Source organism: Embiotoca jacksoni, unplaced genomic scaffold, assembly GCF_022577435.1.
Source record: "Embiotoca jacksoni isolate LCO1_2020_lvr unplaced genomic scaffold, fEmbJac1.0.p SCAF_95, whole genome shotgun sequence".
Taxonomy (NCBI): domain Eukaryota; kingdom Metazoa; phylum Chordata; class Actinopteri; family Embiotocidae; genus Embiotoca; species Embiotoca jacksoni.
Window position 1 is genome coordinate 260,820 of NW_027185453.1, and position 24,274 is coordinate 285,093.

The 24,274-nt window shown below is 38.9% G+C and overlaps 1 protein-coding gene across 1 annotated transcript in view; it reads left to right on the top strand.

Annotated features, from left to right (window-relative positions):
* opn5 (opsin 5) overlaps nt 1-24,274 on the top strand; it is a 62,117-nt gene that overhangs the window by 14,124 nt on the left and 23,719 nt on the right. Inside the window, exons 3-4 of the mRNA XM_069142016.1 lie at nt 4,486-4,626; nt 23,463-23,582. Of these exons, the coding sequence (XP_068998117.1) occupies nt 4,509-4,626; nt 23,463-23,582 (238 nt within the window). The 5' untranslated portion in view covers nt 4,486-4,508. The remainder of the gene's footprint in view (nt 1-4,485; nt 4,627-23,462; nt 23,583-24,274) is intronic.

The window sequence follows — 24,274 nt, forward strand, 5'->3', positions numbered from 1 at the left end:
GTGTCCTCTGGCATTTGCCAATTTCACAGTGGACCTCAAACTTGAGCAAATCATCAGATTTGTGTGCAACAGAAGTCACAGGGAGTCAAATCTGGCGAGTAAGGGTGGTGAGGAGCGACGATCGTGTTGTTGAGAAACATGCGTACTAACTTGGAATGCTTTCATACAAAGGTTACAGCTTGCTTCGTCCCAATGCTTGCGTTTAACAGGAGGAGTTTTTTGATTCAACTTAGAAAGTTGCAGTCCATTTACCATTACTATTTATCCTGTCACTGTCTTCCTGTTTCATTTTACAGTCCCGCCATTGAGCACACGCCATGTTTGGCCAGCAATAAAAAAAAATTGGGGGGCTACTTCAGGGCACTTATAAAGAGTTAGCATGTGGTTTCCTTTTTTTCGGCATTCCAGGAAATATGGAAAAGATCAGCATTCATTTGCAGTCACATTTCTCGCCACATGATGGATTTACGTCCAATATTCCCTGACAGTGTAGTTCTATTTTTGAGGAAAATATCTGCTTCATTAGCTGCTAATTGCTGCGGTTTTGCATTTGTTACCATTCAAGTTGTTATGCACTCCATTGCTAATATAAAAAAATATTGATTCTAGCCACATCAAGCAGTATTTCCCCTGTATCCTGGGTTGTACTGGTTTTAAGATGTGGTCACAGCCCCTCCCCCACTGTACGAATTTAAGGCTGGGGCAAAATTTATCTGTGCAAAAACATTGTCAATATGCTGCCATTAACCACCAATCAATTCATTCCTTTGAGTCTGATTATGGATTTTACTTAATTGTGTATGTACCTCAGTGCCTTAGAGCGCTCACATTAAATAAAAACCAAGAAAGAAGTATGACCTTTATGAAGTGGCGCAGAAACAGGATGGAAGGCAGAGGTTGTTGTATTGTGCAACACAGACTGTCACACCACATACCAGAGATTGCCTTGCGCCTCAAACCAGTAATTCATGTCTTGTATTCTTTGAAAAGAATGACCTTTTCCAACCGTGACACGTCTGACTGTTAGACCGGCGGCTGTGATTGGGTTTTACAAAACTACACATGTATGAATGTGCTGTCCAGTGGATTGTGCACACGCAAAGCACACACTGTTGATTTCTTGTGAACTTCCTTTTCAGACTGCCCAAATCAGAATATTGGCAGTTACCACTTCATTGTGCACTACTAATCCCCTTCAGGGCAATATGATAGATAAAATCATCATCTTGGTAGACTTGTTTTTTTGGGGGGGCCAGAAGTGACCATATTTGGATAAATAGGGGAGGAGCAAGGGGGAGGTCTAACTCAATCTGACTTGATCTGACTGAATTTTACTGAACCAGCAGATATTATACTAACCCACCTATGCTAGAGGCCTGCATGTACCCTGACCGTAACTTTGAAAATATTTTCAGAAGGACCACACCAAGACTAATCAGGAGTCAATTTAGTTAATAACTTTGTGGTGACTTGCGGAAAAAAAATTATTGACTTCGTATTTCATGAGAGAAGTTTATGCTTTTTACTTGAGAGTCTATTGGTACCAGATTTTCTTTTGGAGCTGGCCTCCAGTGGGCGTCAGTGTTATTGCACTTTAAGGAACTGGTGCATTGACATTTCCTTTCAGACCCAGAGGCTGCATCCATTTTTTTTTTGCAGACAGTCTATTTGTACAGGGCCAAAAGTGCCAAAATGTAAAATGTCTCGCTTAGTATGTGCATCACGGCCCTCCTACAAATGATCGAAAGGACAGTGTTCCCACAACAAATCCTGAAAGGTAACCAAACTCAGAAAGTTTCAGTCAGGCAACCACATGCTTGATATTAATAAACAACTGCCTGCTTATTATTATATTGTGTATTTAAACTGAATCTTAACCTTTCTCTAAAGTTGCTTTTGCTTTAGTCTATTACTCTATTATAGTTACAAAATGTGTTTATATGGGATTGTTTTTGTATCACTCTAAACAGTTTTGAATTATCAATAGACTGAAATTTCTCCTGACCCTAGGACAGTCAAAATCAGCACCAGTCAGGGACCTGACTGTAGAAAACTATTCAAATCAGCAGTCATTTGTAATTTCTCAATTTACTTTTCCAGTGGAGATTCCTGAGTCACAGAACCAGCAGAGTATTGTGTTTGTTCCCAGAATTTTTTCTCTAAGTTTGTTGAACACATCGTGGCATAGGTGTGTAGTGGTGCTGGAATAAAAAAAAAAGAAAAGAAACAAGAGTCAAGCATGAATAAATTTACACTTGGACACAATTAAAATTATTTTAGAAGTGTAAATGAAATACATTGTAGCCTTAATCTGATCTTGCGTTGTGCTTTCATTGCTCACTATAGTCAGACATTTTTAAAAGGCAGTCAGCAGCCTTAACTTCATTCACCATTGAAATCCACAATACTTCCACATGTTAAATCTATGATGCTTTTCAGTTCAGCACAGTTCGCACCAGTGACTGTTCGTTAGAATTTTGAATATGAAGTGACCACTCAAGGGTGTTAAGTGCTATCTAGACAAGACAAATTGAAAGACAAATTGAATTACAGACACTGAGTGCATTTAAATGCACATTAGTATCGAGGATTTGTGTCATCTGGGCTTTGCTCATACTCAGGATATGGCATTTACATGGAACGTGAGAAACCTTGTTATATATAGCCCTGTATACATGATTATAACAGTATTGAGGTTTCTGATTACCTGTGTGTATGAACTATCTGTGCCTTGATTTTTCACATTTCAGCCATTACATTTTTTACCAGCAGAGAATGTTTCTGAAACCCGGATAAGGCGATCATATTCAACTTCATCCTGTTTTTTCTATTAGACTCTTGCAGGTAGCATATTCTAGTTTCTTAAAACCTGTATAAGATGTTCCTGTACAACACATAATTAGGGTACTCCAACAGTCCAATCATAAGCAGGATATTAATGCTCATGTAAATAAACTCAATGTCTAAACATATAGGTTCATAGGACATGAAGGCATTAGCACTGCCAATTAATCTGGGCATTTAGCTGAAGGCTTAATAGCCAGCCACCCACTCATTCCACATCATAGAGCAATCAGTGTATGGCTCTGTCTGCATGTTGTTCGGTGCTGTCAGCATCTCTACTGCTTTTCCAGATGATCCTTTTTCTATTAGGTATTTTTATCACCATTTCAATGATGGATTTCAGCAATATTTCATCATCCAATATGTTGTCATAAACTGTACATAGATATACCACGGAACATGTTATCATGTGTTGGCTCCCTTCTCTTGATTGACACTGGGAGAGGTGGGGGTTGCTTTGACAATACTTTTTGATTAAGAAGGAGCTGCTTCGAACCAAGCTTTTAGACCAAGGTCACTTGTATTTGTACAACAATAAACTTGGAAGATAAAATTGGATTATACTTTTATTGGTTGGAATGTAGTTGATGTTTAAGAGCAGTGATACGGCAGGCAGGATAGTGTAGGTACTTTACACTATAGAAAACCTAAGGTTCTGTATCTCTGTATCTTAGTCTTAGTGCATTTAGTTTGTTTGTTCACTGAGTAGTGTTTAACGGTTATCATCCAATACTAGGGATGTTATTAGACAACAAAAAAAACACCTACTTCTTGCTGCAACTTATGTAATGCAATAAACACAGCTCAATGAGTGCTTTTACTTTTGTTATTGGAAGTACCTTTTGCTTCTGTACATTTAAGCAAATTGCAGCACTGGAACTGATATGAACAAGTAATTTAAGACTTGCTTTGTCCTGTAATATTACAGGACAAAGCAGGTCTTAAATTACTTGAGACCTGAATCTCCACACAGGAATGTCAAAAATGATATACATAAATTAATGAATAATAAATGAATCAGGGTGCCCAGAATTCACACATTAACTAAAGTGACACAAAAATTGATGTGTCAAGTCAGTTCTTTGCCTCTATTTAATTAAAATGTTACTTTTGTATTACCAACAGATCACAAGACAGTACTATTTTAGATCTATGGGTATTTCTTGAGAAAGATACACAGCTCTTTGTCTGACGGTCAAAAAGACAGCCATCATTTTTTATTTTTTTTTCCTGCTGTGTCAAAACTTTCCTCAGTTAAAAAGACCCATGCTGGGTTTCCTTTGATTTCACAAATCCACAACTGAGACAAACCACACCTTCAAGCCTTCATGATCTTATCAGGGAGGAAAGCTGCTAAATGTGCTGTCAATTTCTCCTCTCCGCTCGAGTGATGTGAGACAGTCTCTCATCGACACCTGTGACATCTGTTTCTGATTGCTGATTTATATGAAGCGTGCTGGTCTGTAAAATGTAGGCTATGTGCTCATGAATTATTCTGTATTTGCATTTCACACGCTACTCGCAAAGGTAGATTAATGCTGATGTGTCCTGTTTACCTGATCCCTGCATGTGGGTTTGTGAAGTGTTTTGAATTTCAGGAAGCAGCTCCATTGTTTCAGCCTTTTCCTCTATACTTCACAGGACATTCCCCACTGATTGCATTGATGGAGAACGAGACGCACCCCTCTTATGGCCCCCATTATCTTCTCCGTGGTGACCCTTTTGCCTCGAGACTCTCCAAAGAGGCCGATATCATTGCTGCCTTCTACATCTGCATCATAGGTCAGTGTCTTATTGAGAAGAACCCTTCTCTTGATAAATATCTGTTTAACTGCAATCACACTTCGTGTAAATATTCTAGAGTGGATTGAACGACATCACCGTTCATCTGTGCTGCTTCGACCGTTTTAAATCAAAGATGTACAATGTGATCAGGCAGGTCAGTTCAGAACAGGAAGTCGTCTTTAAGGGTTCCGTTTACTTTGGCTGAAAGTGAGGGAAGCACATGCGAAACGGGAAATTCCACAACACCTCGCAGTTACTCAACATTTTGTCAACATTATTTTAGTTTAATATAATTAAAGCACAAATGAAATGATCTGAGAGGATAATTATGACTATTATATGAAAAAGAGTTAATATATACCTCAAAGTGATCCTTTAGTAACCAAACAAGAAAAAAAAAACAGTCTCTATGGTCGACAATAAATTGTGTTTTAAGAGAAAGTAGAGTAATCTCCACCAATGTGGAACTCATGCAAACTAGCATATCAAAATTAATTGCATTTGCCATATTAGTCTCTAACGTCTTTTGGTCTGTAATTCAGTATCCTCTCAAAGAACATTCTCGTCATGTGCGGATGAGTGACTGCAATTACTAACAGTCAACAGAAAATCTGATTAGGGACCTTTTCTAAGAATAAAGTCCTTCAGTCGGCAGTCTTTGCATTCTCTTTTCAACATGACCACATTCTATTTTGATTCTCTCTATGGTTGGGAAATCTAATGCAAACGTTTGGGTTTGTTAAAAAAAGTATTAATGGTACAAAAGGTTCATTTTAAGGCACAAAATAGAAGGCGAGCATGAGAAACATTTGAGTAACTGACACAAACACAACTGCTACCCTGTAAAGCCAGAATATGTTCATGGGTGAACATAAATTAAGTAGACTGCAAACAATGTTACTCGGGAGGCAGGGACAGCATGAATTCATGCAAGCCACTAATGACTTTCTAGACTCACCGCTGTGTAACATTTGTGTTTAGCCAATTATGTGAGCATAATAGATTAGGTTGTAGGACCAAGTGGTGATAGGTGTCTTTTTATAATGTATGTTACATATCTTAGTTGCATGATTCATAAAAACTGACATTCTCCTTCAAAAATGACAGAATAATACGTTTTTCACAGTTTACTGTATGTCAGTATTGAGATTTCTGTTTTAACTCACTGCTCTCGTTCCTTAAAATAAAATCACAAAATAACATCTCATTTGGGTTGATCATGGTCTGCAGTCGCCCATCCAATGACTCATTTATGTGGAAACATCAAAACATTGTCACTTAAATACTCTAATACTAAAGAAAATCTCAAGACATTTTTCTAAGTTCTAAAGAGGTTTGTTTTTTACGATGTTTTTTTTTTTTTTTTAAACATGTGCGTTTGTTATTCATAAACGACGAGGTAAAATGTATCCTCAGAAAGTGTAACGAACACTGACTAACACTACATTTCATCTGTGGGTTCAGATTTGAATGGTACAGCACAAGTAGCATCACACATAACACACAGACTACATACATACTGTCTTTGCCTCATTTCATGGATTTGTCAAGCCAGTTCATGGAAAGTTAACTTCTTTAAATCCTCATACGACTGCAGATTACACAAGTCACACAATCTGACTTCCTCTGGAATATTATTGAATCAGCCAACTTCATTTTAACTGATTCCAACACAAAACACACGTCAAATCTTCCCAGCTAGAGGACAAAGTGGGAAGACTGTACAGCTGGCCGGTGCAGACTGCTCCTTCTTTAGTATTTCCTTGGAGAACTGTGGATTGAGCATTCCAATTTTAGCCGAGAGCAGCTCAGAACAGTCAGTGTAGATTCAGAGATTTACAGTTAAAAAGAAGACCCACCAGTATATTCAAAATTTATTTTTGTAACATGTAACGGGTTTTAATATATTTTCCTGGATGTGTTTTCTGGTAAAGGCTGTGCGAAAGGGACTAAGTGAGTCAAATCTTTGATTTACATTGGAGTCCATGCACTGATTTACAATTGAGATGCCACTGGTGCTGTGGCGCCTACTTTACTGTCACCCTCAACCAGGAATAATATACACCGTAAGCCTTTGCTTTTTAATTCAAATGAAGAGAGAAGAAGTTGAAATTGCAGCATGTGCCTGAGGACAGGGTGAGACATCTGATTAAAATGATTATTATTGCAGAGATACAGTAGATTTACCCTCTAAAGAAAATATTTTTCTAGGCATAATAAACATTTTTAACTGTGGATTAAACATTTTCTGTTTAAAAATAAAAAAAAGAACATGGAAAAGTTCACTCCTGACATGAAAACTCACAAGCCTTTAACTGAATCTTACAAAGGTTGGTGACTATATTGGTATGATATTGATTTTACAATATGATATTCGCTATTTTGAATATCATAATATCACAATGTATTGTTGTTTCGTAGTGAAGTGATTCAAGTCAAGTCTAGTTTATTCATACATCACATTTATACACAAAAAAAGTTGATCAAAGTGCAGCACATCATCAGACAAATAAAAAAAATCTAATGGACTTGATTTTAATCAAGCAATTAAAACCAAATTAAGTAATAAAAAACAGTTAAACATTTAAGAAATTAAAAACAATACTAAGCCAATTGTCCAAATAAATACATGACCAGTAATTAATGCTGCAATTAACTAGTATTTCAGATAAAATTCAAATAAAAATTGGGAGTAATGCCAATAAGAATAAATTTCAATTGAGATTTTAACAAAGATAGTAAAGCTGAAGACCTGATCTGAAGCTTCCATTAGTGCTGATGTCATGTCTTTGTGTAAAATGTATCATTTGCAAGAGTAACCCCACCCCCCACATCACATGCACACAATCACTGACTCTCACATCAAGATCCTGTAAACAACAGGATAATCCTGAGGAGGCCTCATTCAAAGGCCTGAGAAAAACAGCATAAGTGTATTGGTGTGTGTAAACACAGATACCAGAGGGATGATGTTAATAATGATTCACTGCAATTCCTTTATCTGTCAATGGGCTGAAAGTAAGTCTGCTCACATGCTTACATGAGCCACACTGCCAATGTGCTGATTATGAGCAATCATACGCTTATGTGCAATGAAGGTTACCATGGATAACCCTATACAAATAGGCTGTTATTGCCTCTATTTTCTCTGTCTTCAGGTATGTATACAGATTATAAACATGAAGCAAAAACAAAATGGATTTACCAGCTTCACCTGTCATCAGTGTCCTACATGCACTCAGATAGCAGTTGCTTAAAAACACCAAACTACAAATAAACTTCAATTTCAACTTCTGTCATGTCAATCCACTATATGACTTTATATAAAAGTGGACATAGCTTCTGAAAAGTGAGACCAATAAGGAAGTTCTTTCAGCTGCAATATTACAGAGTGCCAGTAGAGGTTGGCTCCAAAAAGCCTCCGTCTCCATAGACTCCCATTCAACTGGTCTTATAAGATTCTAAATCATTTAATAAAATATTCTGAGTTATTTCATTGTTGTTAGCCAAAGTCACTCTGTTTCATTAGTTTCTGTCCGTCCATCTGAAAATAATCCCATTATTAATTATAAAATAAGTCTCAAGAAGCTATGTTTTGGTGTCTGTTTGATTGACAGGCCTGTGGTGCAGTCAAGTTACTGCTATCGTGAGCTGGGCTGGTATGAAGCCCTCGAGTCCAAGTGAACATTTGTGCCAAATTTGAAGAAATTCCCTCAAGGTGTTCCTGATATGTCGCATTCACAAAAAAATGGGGCGATTTGAGGTCACCCTCAGTTCTGATTAGTTCATCATTAGTGTATTACGACTTTTCAAGATGTATCAATATATTTTCAAATGACATATAGAAGGACAATACCTTTTATTTGGATATAGTTTAATGTTGCAGTACATAACCCGTTTAATCCATAAAGCTGAGCCATTGTTTGAACCTCTCATTGTCTCACTCGCTCCCTGCGCAGCCCTGCAGAGCTGGTTGGAGGAGGGGTGTATATCTTGTTTAGGGCGACACTTCCTTTTTTCTGTCACACAGATCCCCGGCTGCTTGGCAGCTATAAGCTGGCTAACTATCGCAGCTAATGAGGAGGTTTTCAGGGTGCAGAGCATCGCCTCCAGTTCACTGAGCGTGACTGCATCACAGCAAATAAATGACATTCATTACCTGAACCATTATCAATAAAGGAGGCAAAGGAATAACTAAACGAAACATAACTAAACATAACTGAGCAGGAGTGAGCAGATGAGGAAGAGGAAAAAGTCACTACTAACTATAAAGAAAAAGTAACTATCAGAGAGATGTGGATGTGAAGTTAGAGATGTGTTTAAATGTTTTAAATTTGGAAATTGGCTGCTGTAAAGAAGAATACAGCCGATTAACTGGGTTGACAGAGCAGCAAAACCTCTACCAGTTACATAGAAACACAAACAACTGAAACGGAGATAATACACATACTGAAGCACGTCAGTCTGTTATAACCTTTGGAAGAACAGAAGACAGTAACTATTCTTCTTTACTGTCATGACTCATTACAGCTCTCTTTCTTGCACCTGGTGCAAAAAATTGCTAAGGCAAGCAGGTTTTTACTTAATTGTGCTGTTATGTCTCAATGACGCATGGTAAAGTCACAATGTTTAAATGACAAGTGACATCACTTTCCAAAGAATTCCTCAATAATCCAGTATCTAAAGAGGACTCCAGACTTGACATCGGCAGGCGAAAGTAGAAACATATTGTAAAATAAAAAGCAGCAGTGTTTGTTTAAATGTGTGGTTGTCCGGTCATTAATGTTATATTTACGTCTGTCTTTGAAAAATCAGTTATATCCAGAAACCAAATACACCGTATGTGTAACGGTAATCAATTGTTCCAGTTTTTATTTACCATTACTTCACAGGTAGGTTTAAGTTCTTACGCAGACCATGAAAGGAGTACCAAATTTTTGCCGTTTGACTGCAGTTTATTGAAGAGATGTAGTTGAACAGGATAAAGAAAAACATACCATAAAATCTGTCGGGTTGTGTGGTTCTGCTCTGGTGAGAACTGTGTGCTCTACCCTTACCTGTGCCCCCACCCCCTTTCCTGTTTCCTGTGCCTTATATATACGAAACCCACACACCCCTGTGTATCCAATTACTGCCATTAGGTGTCTGAAGAAATAACATTGCAAAACATCTAATAAAATAATATAATATGCCAACAATAACAGAAATATCTCCTACAACATGTATACAAAAAGTAGCTCCATATAAAGATATAAAAAGTAGGTGGAACATTTACACAACAAAAAATTCTTACATCCCTTCTTAAGGTTCATTTTCACTGTGGAATTATAACATTTCAGTGCAGATCACTCCTCATCTCTCTCCCTTCATTTGTGGTCAGCTCTGCGCTGCCGACTGGCGAATAAAGATCAAAACATTAAAAGCTTATATTCATTGTTTTATTCCATTTGATCTCATCTCTGATGATTAGGAGACTGTATGTACAGTTACATTGTGTGTGTGTGCGTGCGCGTGCGCGTGCGTGTGTGTGTGCTTGTGTGTGCGCGCGTGTGTGTGTGTGTGTGTATAGTGGCTAATGTGTGCCATGTTGTGCTATGAACAGGTACAAATTGTGATTGGGAGTGGTGAAGGGGAGGAGGATGGTTGCATGTCAGAAGGTCTGAAAGGCAAAATGACACAATTACGAGGATATTTAAAGACCAGGGGACAAGACACCTCAAAAATGTGGAACGATTATTGGTCAACTACAATGACGACAATGGACTGTAAAAATCTTGAGCTTTAATAGACGTCCCATCGAAAAAGTGCCAACTTGTCTCGTGAAATATAAAGTCAATACATTTTGGGTATTATGGTTTCATTAGCTTCTGGTGATCCTTCTGAAAATAATTCCACAACTAATTACATACTAAGCTTTAGAGAGAGGTATGTTTAGGTGCATGTCTGGTTTGATTGACATGTCGGGGGTGCAGTCAGGTTTATGTCAGATGCACCGCTCGCTCCGCCCCATCTCATCCAAATATGGTCACTTCTGGCCTTAAAAAAACCATGGCGACGGAAAAAATGACAGACTTCAGAATGGCGGCTCACACACTGATGAGTGGGTTACTGCATGTTGACAGTGATTATGAATTATGAATGTCAGCACGGGAAAGTGGGATTGATGAAGACAACTGAGCTGCAGGAATAGCACATATTCACCCGTCGACTAATAGAGACGAAACATAAGGAAAACAGAACAGAACTGAATTTACACAGACTCTTAATTTTCAAGCTGACAGATAGCTAATTGTCTTATAAGCCTGAAAGAAAAAAAGAAAAAAAAACAGAGGAAGGAGAATGTGTTCTGATAACCTCTGCTGGATGTGTCTTGGGGTCTCCAGGTCCCTGGGCAGACCTTTTCCTCAAGTCTCTCACATTTACAACAGCAGCACTGCCTGCAGCTTCCAGGCCAGTCCAATTTAATTAGGTAGCCCAAACACAGGCAGATAAAGCAGACGTCCTCTCCACTTAGGCGACATCAGTGCAGCATTTTAAAGAAGAAACAACCAAATAAGTGAAATACACTTAAACTTCAGAAAATACAACCGGATATAGAGACCCACTGTAAAAAACAAACACTGTAAAAATACCAAATACTAACATTACTTTTAACATTTCTTTATTATCCCTGATATTTTTCTGATTGCCACCCAACTAACTGTGATGAAGCAAACACAACAAATATTTTCTTTCAATTCAATCTTATTTATACAGCACTAAATCACAACCTAAGTCATGTGTTCTGTATGGCTGTTGCTTTGTGTCTGTGTTTAGTTGTGTTTTCTGAATTCGCTGCATGTGTGTCGTCAACGTGATGTCGAATTTTTGCCTGTTTGCATCGCTCCAGTTGCAGTGTGGTGAGCTGTCAGAGTTCTTCTAGTTACTTCACTGTCAGCTTGTCAGCATTTGCCTCAAGCAAGAACTGAAAAAAACAGTCACATGTGTGCAGGTATTTTTGGGAGAGGATTGTATTTCAATCAGGAGAGACTTGATTCGAGTGAATAAGAAAATATTTATTGTCATGCTCAAGAACAAGAGAGAAACGTAAAGGACGTGAGTCTTTGGCAATCAGACCTCATCGTGATGTCGTCGTTCTTAAAGGGGGTGAAGCAATGCTTCGGTAAAGGAGAAGCAGTGGGGACAAGTAAATTGAGGAAGAACAATGTAAAGATAGTCTTCCTGATTGTATTTGTGCTTAACTTCGTTTGTTTTTTATCTGATGGTTCTATGCTGTTAGTTGCATGTTCACTTTCATGATGCACATTATCCGAGTGTGGCAGGCAGACTTTGGGTTGATAAGTGGTTCATTATTAATGAATTCTCAAACAAACAAAGTCATCAAATTTGAATCAGAAATGTTTTTACAAATAGAAGGAGTACGAAGCCCAAAGTGATGGCTGCCTAACAGAATGTACAATACAAGTTAGTCCGAGGTAAAGGAATGGTAGCACTGGGTAAAACTTAAATATATCCTACAGAGTGGTTCATCAACTACTATGTACAACCCCATTTCTAAAAAAGTTAGGATGCTGTGTAAAATGTAAATAAAAACAACAAGCAATGATTTAAAATCACAAAAACCCATATTAAATTGCAAATAGAACAAAGACAACATATCAAATGTTGAAACTGAGAAATGTGAGAATTCCATGCCAGCAACAAGCCAGCAATAAGCAAGGGAAGGCCTTTCAGCAAAACAATGCCAAAACACATTCGGCATGCATTTCAACTGCTGTCCATGTGCTGAACTGGCCAGCCTGGAGTCCAGACCTGTCGCCCATTTAAATAATTTGGCGCATCATGAAATCAAATATACAACAAAGGAGACCTCAAACTGTTGAGATGCTGAAATCCTATATCAGGCAAGAATGGGACCACATTTCACTTCCGAAACTCCAGCAACTGGTCTCCTCAGTCCCCAAATGTTTACAGAGTGTTGTTTAAAGAAGAGCTGATGCAAAACAGTGGTAAACATGGTCTATTTGTACTTAAATATATGTCTTCATGATTTGCAAATCCTTGCATTCTATTTTTATTAACATTTTCTACAGAGTGCCAACTTTTTAGGAAACAGGGTTGTACACACATGTATATATATATATATATATATATATATATTTATGTATACAGTTATGGTCACATAAGCACAGCAGGCTGTTTTTTCTGAAAGTAATGCATAAACATTGATGTCCTGGAGATGGTGTTTCACCTTACTATGTTGGAGAGTAAAGCAACTCTCCACAAGTCAACTAAAGCTATTAGAGCATGTAAAAAGTAATTTTATGTGCTTGAAATATTGTGTTTTCTCAGACCTCACCAGCAGCAACACGTGCTACAAGAAGCGCTGTCCACTGCCTCACACATAAACACACCGTTCGTGAAAACATAGCCTATATAGCGGCTAACCTAATGCAGGGTCACTGGTGTCAGACAGCAGGTTTCCCCTAATGAATCAACAAACTCCTTGTTTTCACAAATCTCTACAGTGGAGATGAAGAGTGCAAATTAACCATGGAGCCACAATATAGGCTCATTAATGACAAATATGCCAGGCTCAAATAAACTGTAATTATTATGTTATTATTAACATTGTGTTACTGTTGGTCATCTGTTGGACTAAAGCTCTTTTAGTGAAGTCATTCTGTCTTCTTTATTCTGTGTTGATTTCATGGAGATTTAGTGCCACCAGCTGTTTATCTGAAACAACTCCTAAAAATAAGTAGCGAATGGAAATGCACATTAGTCCCACGTTTGTTAGTCTAAACATGAAGATCAAATGTCCTCTTTTTTAATCTTTCTTTTCACATAATTTATCTGCCTGCACATAACAGGTCTACCGACACAGGACTCACTTCAGAAGATAACCTTCTGAACCCCGAACAATTTCTGGGTTATTCCTATTTTTCCTCCAGAAAATCCTGCACTGAAAAAACATAATTATGGCTAGAAGAAGAGAGAACTAAAAAAAATGTTTTGTGCAGTATAGCACCAATTTCACCCAGTCAATAATTTTTTTTTTAACTTATCTTACCGGCCAAGCAATGGCAAGCAGTGAATGTGGACACGAATAATGCAGTTGCATTAAAGATTCAATTCAATTCAATTTTATTTATATAGCGCCAAATCACAGAACAGGTTATTTCATGGCACTTAACACATTGAAGTCCTTACAGCAGAACTTTACAACATGACACAGAGAAACCCAACAATTCCACAATTCCCACATAAGGTAGGGAGGGGGGGGACTCCTCTTTAAGGGAGAAAAACCTCCAACAGAGGGAAGGAAAAACTCCCTCTTAACAGGAAGAAACCTCCGACAGAACCAGGCTCAGAGGTGGGCGGCCATCTGCCTCAACCGGTTGGGGTGAGAGGAGAGCAGAGAGAGAAAAGGACAGCATGGAGATACAAGACATTAACTGCTGGTGGGGCCGACAATCACAGAGCAGAGACATGTAGCTCCATGACGGGACATCTGCAAAACAAAGAAGAGAAACTACGCGAGCGAGGGAACTGTATGGAGAGGCAACAGATAATAAGCAAAAATTATGGGAGAGAAAAAGCATGAAGTTAATGAGATGTGATGGTGAGATATGAGTCTATAGACAGTTAAAGAGTGAGAACCCCAAGCAGCCTAGGCCTATAACAGCATAACTGCAGGATGGTTTAGGGCCACCTGAGCCAGTTCTAACTATAAGCTTTATCAAAAAGGAACGTTTTGAGTCTAATCTTAAAGCTAGAGAGGGTTTCTGCCCCTTGAACACAAACTGGGAGCTGGTTCCACAGGAGAGGAGCCTGAAAACTGAATGCTCTGCCTTCAATTCTACTTCTGTAAACTCTAGGAACCACAAGTAGACCAGCGTACTGAGAGCGAAGTGCTCTGCCAGGATTATATGGTTCTATAAGATCTCTGAGATATGATGGAATCTGGTCATGAAGAGCTTTGTAAATCAGCAAAAGAATTTTAAATTATACTCTTGATTTAACAATAAGCCAGTGAAGAGAAGCTAAAACATCTCTTCCTAAATCCCGTCAGCACTCTTGCTACAGCATTTTAGATCAACTGCAGGGTTTTTAATGAATAATTTGGACATCCTAACAACAAGGAATTACAATAATCTAGCCTAGAAGTAACAAACAAATGAATTTGTTTTTCTGCATCACGCTGAGGAAGGATTGTTATGGCCGCTCTCAAATAAGATGAGAGGCATACGGATGTCCAGAGGAATGGGCAGCATAATATGCTTTGGGGCATATGTAGTTCATTTTCTGTGTGGCATGTTTATCTGTTTTTAAGATCCTTCTTAAAACATTCTCACATTGCTCCTTGTGGGAACTCTCCGATTGCCAAGTCTTGGCTGAGAGCCTCTATTTGCTATTATATTATTTCCTGGTGCAGTGCATCATATGAGTACAAGGAAAATACAAGATGTACAGTCTACTCATTGTGCTATTTACTTAATTGATTTTCCTCCATGTCACCTTGGAAATAAATCCTAGTCGAAGAATAATTTTTTGGTTTTTTTTAGAGGTGAAAAAGAGATTTGTGCAACTCAAACAGGCAGAATGGGAAGCAGCTGACAGGGCTGAAGGGTTAAATGTTTTTTAACCCCAGGCCAAGTTTTAATGTTATTTCTTTTAGAAAACAGTGAGGGAAGAAAATGTGGGGTTTTTGTTTTCTCCCTTATGCTACTGAGAGGTCAGCATGGCCCAGTGATAGTACTGCTGTTTGGGAGCTATAAGATCAGAGAATGTACCTGCATCTCTTTTAGATTTGTTGCTATGAGTTTGTTTCATGGCTTAATCTGTTGTCATTTTTCTCACGTAGTGCAAAACTCTAGTCAACCTATGTTGTGTATACATTTTTAACACACTTATCAAAAACATGTTTCTGTGTAGCTGTGCTGATAACAGATCTGAGTGGAACAGATAAAGACATTTTCTTGTAGTAAATGTAGGTTGTGCTAATTTTTTACTGCTGAATAATACCGTGCAGAACATAGCGATTTAAATCCAGTTCATGTATACTTTTTTACTTCTATGCAGCTGGCACCAAAGATTTAATACAAACTGATGAATGTATTGTGTATGTACTCAGAGCTGAGTACAAATAACAATATACTGTTATATATATAAAATATAATACTATCTCAAGAGTAGCTACTTTTCATTTTAAATGTCAAATATCTGGTTGAATTTGCTGAACACTATGTTGATTTGACTCGAGACACATTAAATTAAACAAAATAAAAGACACTGCAGCACCCTCATACGACTCAATAATTAGAAGCATTGATGTAGAGAGAACTGAGGGGAAATATGGTAATTTTAACATATAGTAGCTCAAAGTTATGAGGTTGTATACTGTGTACATCTGCAAAAGACAGACTCCTATGGTCAGGTGTTAAGTACATTGTGAGCAGTAGGTTTTAATAAGACATGCAATGCAGATAATGGATGACAGTGTGACAAAAATAAGAAGATGTAGCATCTAAAATTAACAATGAAAGAAAAAGAAATAATCTTTTTCCTGTTCACCTCTGCAGCTGGTGACTCCCTCCGAGAACACCGTGCTCACCTACACTCAACAACAGCTATGTAGATGGCTATACTCATACATGACCAAACTCATTTACATTTACATTCCTCCAAATCTATCTTATATTGAAAGGCTGGAGGGCGTCACATGTTTTGTATTGATTTATTCTGTCAGAACTGTTGGTAAGTCAGTACAGTGTTTACATGATAAATATGGGTTGTGCTGCTTTGTACTGCTGAATAAAATAGTGCAGAACATTTTAAACCCCGTTAATGCATACTTTTACATTATCTACAGCCGGCACCAAAGATTTAATACAAACTGATAGATTTATTGTATATGTACTCACAGCTAAGTACAAATAACAATACACTGTTATCTAACATACATATAATAGCAATGCAGTGGAGCGGTATACAGTGGCAGATTGAAAATGTTTTATAATGCAAATATCTCTGAGATCAACTGTAAGAACTGACCTTCAAGTGCTGTGTAATCACCCGAGATGTGAGAAAGGAGTTACTGTAATAGCAGGACAAGGCTTCTCTGAACTTATCTCTACCCATCAGATCTCTATCAAAGACTGCTGCTCAGGTCATCAACCCAATCATTGAATCAAATTCCCTCTTGTCACTCTTTCATAGCTGTAATAGTCAAATAGTCACAGACTATTTCAAAATTACTGACCTTTTAAAAAAAAACCTGGGCTGGATCCCGCTGACCCTCAAAATTACAGACTAATCTCCAACTACTCCTTATATCAAAAGTGAAAAAAATAAATAAAAAAAGACATGTCCCACCAATTGCTTTCAACAGCTTAAAACAATACAACTTTTTTTTTTATTTAGTCCAGACGACATGAGCATGACAACCCAGCCAGCCTCCTCAGGGTGACTAATGGCCTTTTAATGGCTGCTAATCAGCAGCACCCATCAACCCACATGCTGAGCACATCCTGTAATCACAGGACACACTTTGAGACACAGGAGGGGATTAGCTTGAAGAGCAGTATAATGGTTTTTGTTATACCTATTAAATAGGGGGTCCTGTGTGTCCGTGATAAACCACGTGTTTTTTCTCCTGTCACGTATGGTGTCCCTAAGGAGTCAGTTTTGGGAACACTTTTGTTTTTACTGTACATGCTTCCCCTGGGACATAATATCCATATACATGGTGTTTAACTACTAAGCCTATGACACAGTGTCACCGTTAAAGCCTCTGAATTTGTGTGATGTAAAAAACTGGATGTCACCAAAGTTCCAGGTGACTCAGGCTCAACCATGAGGACGGACACTGTGAAACAGCAGTTTAACTGTGGTTTATAAACTGTGACTCTGTGGGACAGCACACCTGTCTGAAGAGAGGAAAAGTGGGCGACACATTGTCATATTAGATCCTAATCAATCAGGTCTCTGATCCATCTTCCTTCTAATCCATCTTCTGTGACTACATTTCCATCATCTTCATCTTCATCCCCTTCACTTTCCTCTTTCACCCTCCTGTCTCCCAATCAAGTTCTTACCTTGGTAACTTCCGCCAGCCCAACCACCTGCCCCCTTGACCTCATCCCATCTCACATTGTCCAGTCTGTTGCTCCTGACCTTCTTCCTTTTCTCACCCATCTTATTAACACTTCTCTGTCAACTGGCTGTTTCCCGAACTCTCTGAAGGAGACAATAATCTCCTGAAGAAACCCCCCCTCAACTCGTCTGAAGTAAACAACTACAGACCCGTCTCTCTTGTTCCCTTTCTTTCCAAAACTCTGGAGTGAGCTATCTTTAATCAACTCTCCTCCTATCTCCACCATAATAACCTTCTTGACTGTCACCAGTCTGGTTTCAAGGCAGGCCACTCAACAGAGACTGCCCTCCTTGCTGTCTCTGAGCAACTTCACACTGCTAGAGCAGCCTCTCTCTCCTCCTCTGTCCTGATCCTTCTAGACCTTTCTGCTGCATTTGACACAGTGAACCACCAGATCCTTATTTCCTCCCTTCAGGACCTCGGTGTCTCAGGCTCTGCTCTCTCCCTGTTCTCATCTTACCTCAACGACCGTACTTACAGGGTAACTTGGGGAGGATCCGTGTCTGAACCTTGTCCTCTCACTACTGGGGTCCTTCAAGGCTCCGTCCTGGGTCCCCTCCTCTTCTCTCTGTACACCAAGTCTCTTGGCTCTGTCATTCACTCACATGGCTTTTCCTACCACAGCTATGCTGATGACATCCAACTAATCCTCTCTTTTCCCCGATCTGAAACACAGGTAGCAGCATGAATTTCTGCCTGACATCTCTCAGTGGATGTCCTCACACCACCTGAAAATCAACCTCGACAAGACTGAATTACTTTTCCTTCCAGGGAAAGGCTCTCCCACCCACGACATGACTATTACCTTTGACAACTCCGTGTTAGCTCCAAACCTGACTGCTAGTAACCTCGGTGTGACACTCGACAGTCAACTCTCTCTTACTGCCAACATTACTGCAACAACACATTCCTGTAGATACATGCTGCACAACATCAGGGAATAGGCCCTCTTCTCACTCAGAAGGCGGCGCAGGTTCTGGTCCAGGCTCTGGTCATCTCACACCTAGACTACTGCAACTCCCTCCTGGCAGGTCTACCTGTTAGCGCCATCCGACCTCTGCAGCTCATCCAGAATGCAGCAGCTCGACTGGTCTTTAACCTCCTGAAATTCACTCACACTACTCCGCTCCTCCGCTCCCTTCACTGGTTACCAGCAGCTGCCCGCATCCGTTTCAAAACATTGCTGCGAACAGATCGGGTCCAGGCTACATCCAGGACATGGTCAAACCCTACATCCCAGCCCGTTCACTCAGCTCTGCATCTGTCAATTGGCTTGTTGCTCCCTCACTGCGAGCTAAACACTAAACAAAATCACGACTTTTTGCTGTCCTGGCTCCTAAATGGTGGAATGAGCTCCCCAATGATATCAGGACTGCAGAAAGTCTATACATCTTCCGCCTCAAACTAAAAACACACCTCTTCCGACTATAGCTTGAATGAGAAAAAAAAAAAAAAAAAAAAAAAAAAAAAATCTTCAAATCAAAATTGAGGTCTCTGAAGATTTGTAAATGTAAATGAACATATTATACGTGGTCATTTAATTTATTGTAAGATACAAAAAAAAATGCATTACATATTTATATGTTACATATATGTAATGAACCATAAAGTTGGTCAACATGTGTTCAAAGTACAATTTTACACTTCAGTTGTTCAAGAATAAGGCAAATCCTCTCAGGGTTAACTGTGTCAGTACACATCAGGCTCAGTGTCAGATCTACTGAAAGACCTAATTGGATCAGAGAAAACTGACAGTCCATGTTAGTGTCTTTACACCACTACTTTCTTGTACCATTTATACTCACAGTAAACTCAACTGTTTTTAATTCTGACGCTGAGAGGACACACAACAGGCAACACAACTGTGTAGTTTGTATGGAGAGTTTCAGGCTGTTGGATGGCGACGCCAGTGAGGATTTGATGGCCTAAATATGGTGCTACCATTGAATGGTGGCTGCCTGAAGCTGTAACTTGTCATATCTCATTCGCAGCTGCTCAACAGTCACAGAACATGAAAAGCTGCTGTATTTCTAAATTTGTTTGGCTTTTAAAGGATATGTATGACTTTGTAGCTTCTAGCAGTAAGGTTGCAGATAGTAACCGAGTGAACACCCCTCAAAATGTAGTTTTAAGACATTTACTTATGAAATCCTCAAGAATTGACATCTACGTTAACCTGTATTGCTACTTTTAAATGTAATAGGTTAAAGATTATTCAGTTTTATTCATATTGCACCAAATAGCAACATAAGTTATTTCAAGGAGCTTAACATTATAAAGTCCTTACAACAGAACTCTACAACATAATGGAAAGGAATCCAACAATTTACTAATTCCTATGTGGGTGATAGCTGGTCCTGATTCCCAGTATGTGTCTGCTACCCAGACTAGACATAAAATCATTGATAGTGGTTGGGAGCAGTAGTTATTATGACCTCAAACTTTAATCATCCAACTGCAGAACATCTTTGATTTAGCACTACATCGCTATAGAACTCTGCTGCATTGAGACATTTTTCTTGCTCTACTTTCAACTATTTTTTATATTCATAATAAATAAACTGCCTGCATGCCACGTGAAAGAGGTTGCTCTTAGTTGACATATCACACAGAATTCTTACACAGTTCAGAGCAGTTTTAAATGTATTGCTCTTAGGTGTATGTTATGCAGTTACATTGCTCTCATTGCCTTCCCAGCAGCAAACCACATGCAGACACAGTTAGAAAGTACAGTATCTAGCCTGCTAATAGCAGTGAAAATTCAGCATCTAATAGCCACATACTATAGATACAGTGGGTACGGAAAGTATTCAGACCCCTTTAAATTTTTCACTCTTTGTTTCATTGCAGCCATTTGCTAAAATCAAAAAAGTTCATTTTATTTCTCATTAATGTACACTCAGCACCCCATCTTGACAGAGAAAAACAGAAATGTAGAAATTTGTGCAAATTTATTAAAAAAGAAAAACTGAAATATCACATGGTCATAAGTATTCAGACCCTTTGCTCAGTATTGAGTAGAAGCACCCTTTTGAGCTAGTACAGCCATGAGTCTTCTTGGGAATGATGCAACAAGCTTTTCACACCTGGATTTGGGGATCCTCTCCAGTTCCGTCAGGTTGGATGGTGAACGTTGGTGGACAGCCATTTTCAGGTCTCTCCAGAGATGCTCAATTGGGTTTAGGTCAGGGCTCTGGCTGGGCCAGTCAAGAATGGTCACAGAGTTGTTCCGAAGCCACTCCTTTGTTATTTTAGCTGTGTGCTTAAGGTCATTGTCTTGTTGGAAGATGAACCTTCGGCCCAGTCTGAGGTCCAGAGCACTCTGGAAGAGGTTTTCTTCCAGGATATCCCTGTACTTGGCCGCATTCATCTTTCCTTCAATTGCAACCAGTCGTCCTGTCCCTGCAGCTGAAAAAAAAAAACATAGCATGATGCTGTCACCACCATGTTTCAATGTTTCACTGTTGGGCAGGTGATGAGCAGTGCCTGGTTTTCTCCACACATACCGCTTAGAATTAACGCCAAAAAGTTCAATCTTGGTCTCATCAGACCAGAGAATCTTATTTCTCATAGTCTGGGAGTCCTTCATGTGTTTTTTGGCAAACTCTATGCGGGCTTTCATATGTCTTGCACTGAGGAGAGGCTTCCGTCGGGCCACTCTGCCATAAAGCCCCGACTGGTGGAGGGCTGCAGTGATAGTTGACTTTGTGGAACTTTCTCCCATCTCCCTACTGCATCTCTGGAGCTCAGCCACAGTGATCTTTGGGTTCTTCTTTACCTCTCTCACCAAGGCTCTTCTCCCACGATTGCTCAGTTTGGCTGGACAGCCAGGTCTAGGAAGAGTTCTGGTCATCCCAAACTTCTTTCATTTAAGGATTATGGAGGCCACTGTGCTCTTAGGAACCTTGAGTGCTGCAGAAATTATTTTGTAACCTTGGCCAGATCTGTGCCTGGCCACAATTCTGTCTCTGAGCTCTTTGGACAGTTCCTTCGACCTCATGATTCTCATTTGCTCTGACATGCACTGTGAGCTGTAAGGTCTTATATAGACAGGTGTGTGCCTTTCCTAATCAAGTCCAATCAGTTTAATTAAACACAGCTGGACTCCAATGAAGGAGTAGAACCATCTCAAGGAGGATCAGAAGAAATGGACAGCATGTGAGTTAAATATGAGTGTCACAGCAAAGGGTCTGAATACTTATGACTATGTGATATTTCAGTTTTTCTTTTTTAATAAATTTGCACAAATTTCTACATTTCTGTTTTTTTCTGTCAAGATGGGGTGCTGAGTGTACATTAATGAGAAATAAAATGAACTTTTTTGATTTTAGCAAATGGCTGCAATGAAACAAAGAGTGAAAAATTTAAAGGGGTCTGAATACTTTCCGTACCCACTGTATTCATAAATCAGGACTTGATCAAAACAAGATACTTGGAGACTGAATATTATACATTCACCAGGTAAAAAAGTAAAAGTTCATCAAATTAGCTATGTAACAAGCTTCACTTATTATGTCCAAAACACATATCTAAATGGTAAATACTTATATTATACAACAAGTGGTTCTGACCCAGAGATCTGATTGGTCAACTGAACATTTGGAACATGCTCAAATTAGCATGACATCACAACCTGCTCATCACTAGAGAATAGCACTCCACTTCCTCAATAGGAATATAAAATTGGAATTGAATTTCATATAATTTGCAATGTAATTTAGTTTTTACTTGTTATAGGCCTATTAAATGTGACCCATTTGGCAAAATTGGGTCTCTTTTGGTCCTTATTTGTCGCTCCAAGCACCTGTACCATAACACTACGGGCAGTCGCGCATTTTAAATCCTAGTGGTGGCTAGCTTGACTGGTTTGGCTTTGACAAATGACGCTATGCTAAAAATCGTAAAAAATACACGAGTCCATTTATATCTTTTTTCAGCGGATGTCTTCATTACAACAAGACTGAGTTCGCTAAGGAATTTAGTGTTTCTATGTGCTGTATTTATTCAATTTGAGAAACGATCTCTAGCAATAACATGGACTATAAAATCATCTCTGTTGCTCGGTCGTTACTAATGGTCAGACTACTTCCTAGACTAGTAAACATTGTATACATTAGAGTCTACTGATGTGACTGATTGTTTTCCAGTTCTTAGTCACACCCCGTGTATTGCCATGGAAACGGAGATCACACGAACACAATTTTTATATTTTGAGAGAGAATTGCCCCACAATATGAATACATTTTGATTACATATCTTATTTAGTTTGTAACTTGTTGTATCATCTCAATATTACATGAGAGGGTGTGCTTTAACTTCATTGTTGGCACGACAGTAATGCTGTCAGGACAGAGGAGCTTGCGCCGAGTGATGCTTACGGACCTTGGCGCAAGCGCCTCAGTCCTGACCGCATCACTGTTGTGCCCATAATGATGTTAGAGCACACCCTCGAGTGCAATATTGCTTAATTATTGCTCAGCTTAGCGAATGTGATATAAATGTAGATATCTCACATAGCTCGTGAGATGTGTCTCTGCTGCATCCATACAGCAGCAGACTGCTGGACAGTCCAAACAGAAGAAAATATTTGACTTCTGTGCAGGTTCTGAATCTTCTAAGGAAAGAAAAGCCAAATCCAAATCACAAGGGATAACATTTTTTCTCTCTCCAACAGGAATCATGTCTACAACAGGGAATGGCTACGTCATTTATATGACCATCAAACGCAAGACCAAGTTGAAGCCTCCTGAGCTCATGACTGTTAATCTAGCAGTCTTCGATTTTGGCATATCAGGTAATGTGATGCATTTTAGAAGCACATGAGTTTGTTATTAGAATGCATTTACTAAGTGCTCATACTTTTATTTGAAATATTATATATATTTGGAAAGCTGCATCAAGTCAAGTTGGACTGTATACTGTACAATATGTATCTTCTTTGGTCGAGTTATAAACATAATTAATCTTTTACTTTCAAATCAGGGTCAGGACTCTACTCCAGCACTGAGGGTTATAATAGTGCTCCTGATGCTGTTCTACCAAAATGCATCTTTTATTTACCACAGTAACTATTGTCTAACAAAGGGCAGTTGTTAACACCGTCGAACAACTGCACATTATCTCACTGAAAAACACATGGATGAATCGCAATTGTGGACTATTAGCAAAAGTTTATTATTCATGTTGATTAGTCATTTAGTGATGAAACTGATCAGGTAAATACTATGACAGCTCGGTTCACCTTCTGTATCATGGCTTTTGTAATATGTGTTAAAATTGTGGCAAGTGCTGTTTTCCTGACAGGGAGAACATTTCAGTTTCAGTTTTATTTGAATGTGACTGTCAAGTACTTAAATGATCTGGAGGCCACTGGAAGGGCAGCTGATGAAAAACACCTCCAGTTCAGCTTTTCAACAATAAATTACAACTATTTCAGTCACATTTTGTCCAACGTGTGTGTATTGTCTGCTGCCAGACACCTGGCAG